This window comes from Nicotiana attenuata, unplaced genomic scaffold, assembly GCF_001879085.1.
Source record: "Nicotiana attenuata strain UT unplaced genomic scaffold, NIATTr2, whole genome shotgun sequence".
NCBI lineage: Eukaryota > Viridiplantae > Streptophyta > Magnoliopsida > Solanales > Solanaceae > Nicotiana > Nicotiana attenuata.
In genome coordinates this window covers 1,098-6,222 of record NW_017686830.1, presented here as the reverse complement: position 1 = coordinate 6,222, position 5,125 = coordinate 1,098, and the positions used below count along the sequence as shown (strand labels likewise).

General features: G+C 37.0%; 1 protein-coding gene and 1 pseudogene across 1 annotated transcript; both read right to left on the bottom strand.

Moving 5' to 3' along the window:
• Positions 1–143: 143 nt before the first annotated feature.
• LOC109222240 (anti-H(O) lectin 1-like) lies at positions 144–3,743 on the bottom strand (the record flags this gene model as incomplete). Its single annotated transcript, XM_019386611.1, has 2 exons — positions 3,716–3,743; positions 144–923 (listed from the first exon to the last, which is right to left on the bottom strand). Coding segments are annotated over exons 1-2 (808 nt in total), but the record flags the coding sequence as incomplete, so codon positions are not given.
• Positions 3,744–3,884: 141 nt separating this feature from the next.
• The window catches only part of LOC109222239, a 2,330-nt pseudogene continuing 1,089 nt past the window's right edge, over positions 3,885–5,125 (bottom strand).

Sequence of the window (5,125 nt, the reverse complement as noted above, 5' to 3'; positions counted from 1 at the left end):
TTAATTTGTTACTATCTAGTCACTACTATATACGTAACGTACTTTGTTCGTCGTGTTTTGTTTTTTTTTTTTTTTTTTTTTGATAAGTGGTCCTGTGCTTCTTTCAAATTCAACAGTCATTGAACCATTAAAGATATCATTACCTTCACCTTCTATCACCTTTTTCTTTCTCCAAAATGCAAATAACATCAAGATACATACTGCAACTAAAAGACTACCGCCAGAAACTAATCCAACCACAAGTCTTAACTTGTTTTTCTTTGTGCATGCTTTGGCTTGGGGTTTGGTAGGGCTACCCATGGATCTGCAGCTGTCATTATCTTCTAAAGAAGCAGAAAAAATCCAAGAATAGATGCTTTTTAGTGCAAAGAAGTCTCCTGTTGCACCTGTGAAGCCAAAAATGACCCATTCTGGCAAATATTCTCTCGGATCATGATTGTAAGATAGGCTCTGCATGACAGTGACAGTAGAATTATCTTTGAAACCAGTAAAGACAACAGTAAGATTTTCTGATGTTGAATTATACTTAATCCAGACATCAGTTCTCTTACCAGCTGGAATGCTACTAAACCAGGTTACATTAATAACAGATTGCATAGACTTGATATTAATACCTACGTGATCATCCATCGGGTTGTACTCGACATTCTGAAAGGTGTCAAACTCCACAGCAACAAAATGATTATTCGATGTATTCAGTTGCTGACTTATCGTAGAAAGGCCAAGGTTGTCACCTGCACTGTCATAAAGAATTCTTGAACCTGCAGGTGCAAGGAAGAAGGCAAGACCATCACCATAACTTGTTCTTCCCTGTGAGTTGATGCTAAAGGAGAAGTGAGTAGTGAAATCTGTGACATTTCCAGAGGCCTTGTCCCAAAGATGCAGTGGTTTCGAGTATGTGGCAAGTTGAATTGCACCATTTGCTGGATAAGCATCATATGTAAGAATGTGCCATCATAACTTAAAGATAAGTTCTACGGAGCCGCGGTCAGACAGACTATGTTGTATGTGGCGGAGTATTGGTCAATCAAGAACTCCCATGTCCAAAAGATGAAGGTGGCTGAAATGAGGATGTTGAGATGGATGTGCGGGCATACCAGGTTAGATGAATTAGAAATGAAGTTATTTGGGACAAGGTAGGCATGACCTTGGTGGAGAACGAGATGCGGGAGGTGAGACTTAGATGGTTCGGGCATGTGAAGAAGAGAGGCACATATACACCAATGAGGAAGTATGAGAGGTTGGCCCTAGAGGGCCTAAGGAGAGGTAGAGACAGACCAAAGAAGTATTGGGAGAGGTGATTAGGCAAGATATGGCATTGGTCCAGCTTACTGAGGACATGGACATGGATAGGAGGGTGTGGAGGTTGAAAATAAAGGTGAACGGTTATGATAAGTAGCCGAGCGTTATCCTTGTGTGTAACAGTAGCTTTAGTTACATGATTTAGTGTTATTTGTGTATTTTCGTGTCTCTTGACTTCTGTGATTACTTGTTGTTGCTTTCGTTTCGGCTTTCTGATTGCAGTATCTAGTGTATTTAGTTTTGTATTTTTGCTTTGGTTTTCTAATTGGTGTGCTTGTTGTTTCCCTTCCTTTTACCTTTCCTAAGCCGAGGGTCTTCCAGAAACAGTCTCTCTGCCTTCTTAAAGATAGGAGTAAGGTCTGCGTACACACTACCCTCCCCAGACCCCACGTATAGAATTACACTGGGTTTGTTGTTGTAATATTCTGATCAATATTGGAAGTAAAGTGATCAAAACTGAAGGACAGTGAAGTGGCAAAAGGGATTACCATAAGGGGAAAGACAAGGAATTTGACAGCAAATAGATATGCAAAAGCACCCATAGTTGGACAAAATATTTATTAGTTTTTTAGAAAACTGAAGATAATCATCTATCTATATGCCTATGGTAGATCTTTCTCATTTTCTCATCTTTTCAAGTGCAAAACTAATGATTTCGTCAAGTTTTACATCCATAAATTTATTGAGATGTATTCATTTTCAACAGATCATATCAAAGCTAGTAAATTTTTAAACACAGGGTAGTTGAAAAGGTCCTAAGACTGACTTTCCTTCCCTCTTATAGGAAGCAAGAAACATTATTTATTTTTTTCACAGGTGAATTATAATTGACTTACCCCACCACCCCCACACCTTTCCTAATTTACTCAAAAGGAAATGAGAAATTTTGAACTTCAATGGGAGGAATATAGTAAGATTACATGTTGTTTTAGCAGAACCTACATTTAGTGATAATTGTTAGTACAGTTTGTATGTTGGACTTATACTGTTGTGGAAGTCGGAATCTCACATTCCATTCCCTTTTATTTGAGAAGGTTCTGTTCTGTTCCCTTTTAAGAAGCGTATAAAGATTAAAAAAAAAAAAAAGACATTCTCTCCAATCTAATTCCACTCTGAATTATGCAATGCAGCAATCACATGTTGTCTCTGTCTTAAAAATACAACAAGAAAATGGAAGCTAAACAAAATCGTTAAGGTGGAGAATACCAACACTCTTGAAATGCTAGAAATGTTCAGAATTTTTGCAGTTCTTAAATTTTGTTTCGGTACAACAAAATTAATGTAAATTTAAAGTACTACTATTCACTGTCCTGAAAAGAAAAAAAAACTAGCAAAGACCAGGTTAAAAAATATGTAGACCTAAGAAATGTTTAGCCTATTCTAGTCTTTAGATAGAAGAGATGGAAATTGCTCACTTGACTTGTTTCAGTCCCGACGACAGTCAAAAAGCAAAAGTAGTTGACCATTGACATATTAAAGACTTCTATTTTGTATGCTTTTTACATTGTTCTAACTCATGGCCAGCTAAATGATAAGACCATTAATTAAAGCATTTGGTTTAGACTAAAAAAGTACTGCTTGCTGCTATTGCTTCTTTCTCATATTCTATTGTGCCGATTGTCTATCGGAAATAACCTATCTACCTTCACAAAGATAGGAGTAAGGTCTGCGTACATCTTATCCTTCCCAGACCTAACTTGTGGGAGTCATTACGTTTGTTGTTGTTGTTGGTTTAGACTAAAAATGCTATAGGTCCCAAAACTTAAAGTTTTTATATTTGTATTAATAAAATGTTCAAGTTTCAAGTGCATGGATAAAGAAAGACAAGTTCTACTTCATCTGAAAGACATACTTGTAGACGATTATGGTAGACTCTCTTCGTCACGTCAAGTTAAAAGTATCTTAATCTTTCTTATGCTAATTTCTCTGGTCTGATTACTCATCAGATTCGGCACCTTTCACAGTTGCAATTTCTCTAGCTTGATTGGATCTTAAATCTTCCTTCATTGAGATGCTTTGACCTGACTTATAATGTTGATCTCAAAAAAAGCAGCCAATTAATTTGTTCTCTTGCTTCTCCATTTTCCTTAGCCGATGCATCCCTTTTCTAGCCTTGATATGTCCTTCATTATCTGTCTCCTTCTTCAGTATATACTTGGGTTTTTAAATTCAGTAGCAGACTTACTCATGTAGAGCTTCGGCATAATTACAATCTGCAAAGTGACATACCCGATGCTTTTGGAGACATGACATCATTTTGGTGTATCTTGTTTTAGGTTGGAAATAAGATAAGTGGTCTGTTTCCTGATATTTCATGATTTTCAACTCCTACTGAATAGATACTGAAAGTAATTAACTGAGTGGCTTCAGTGTAGAATGTTGCAGCCAGCATTCTAGCCCCGTTTATTTAGACCTTTCAATGAACCAGATTTCTGGGCCATGTATTCCCTGATTTTGCAAATTTTCCACATCTGAGAGATATATCTCGTTCGAAATCAGTTCAATTGCCTGAGAGCATTAGGAGTCTTTCCCAGCTAGAGATTTTGTCTCTTCATTCAAGTCATCTTTCCAATTTTTCTGAATTTTTTCACTGTGTCTTTCATTTCTCTCCTGGTGTTAAAGGATTCCACTTTTTGCATATACTTAGTGTTATTACTCATTAATTCTATTCTATTTGCGAGCGAGGAAATAAATGATAGAGGACACGAGCAGACAAATCAAATATCTTGTCCTGTCCAGACTGCAATTAAGCTACAGTCCATGTCTATCAATATTTTGGTGAAGAATATACTTAGCACAAGCTCAGTTCAAAAATTCTTCTAAAATGGATCAGTTTAAAATGAAGGAAAAATTAATGAAACATTCTTTCTTCCCTCCAATTCAACTTCTAATCAAAGTTAGAATACATCCATTGATCGCAAGTGAGACATGTCTTTAAGAACATAGTATTTTCACTATTTAATGGAAACTTTGAACTAGAATTGTTGATTCATTCAATCTTATATTCATAAAAAGAGAAACAATAAAGTTTAAGAAGAGCAAAAGTTGGAGCCAGCTAGTGAAAGATTGAATGCAAGGATTTATAGACAAATTTCCTTATAAGACAATATCAACGCGAGTATAGAAGTGATGCTGAAGGTGAAGATGCTGCGGAAGCTGCTGTGTTATTTGAAGAATCAGTGTAGTCTTTGTTCACTGAATACTGTATTTCAGTAATCCGAGATGCGTTGGTGTCATATGGTGATGAAAATGAAGCACTTGATAAATGCTGTGATGGACTGCAATATGTTGGAACAGGCATGTTTGGAGGGAGGGTGGGCAATGGAGCTTCAAAATTAAGGACATGAATTGCTTGCCTAATAGAAGGCCTACAATTGCTATCTGGATGAGCACACCATAAACCAACAATTAACAAGTGCTTCATCTCCATTTCATTGAACTCTAATGAGAGTTTAGGATCAGCTGATTCGTTAATATTTCCCATCCCATAAAGGCTCCAAACCCACTCAACAATATTTACTTGACGATCTGATTCAGCCTTACGGTCAATAGGTCTTCTTCCACAAGCTATTTCTAAGGCGACGATACCAAAGCTATAGACATCTGTTTCCTTGCTAGCTTTCCCAGTGGTGGCACATTCGGGGGCCATGTAGCCCATTGTACCTGCCAAAACTGTTGTTTGGGATCCCTTTTCATGGTCAACTAGTCTAGCTAAACCAAAATCCCCAAGTTTGGCATTGAAATTGGAATCCAACATAATATTGCTTGACTTTATGTCCCTATGCACCACACATTGCTCCCATTCTTCGTGTAGATATAGCAA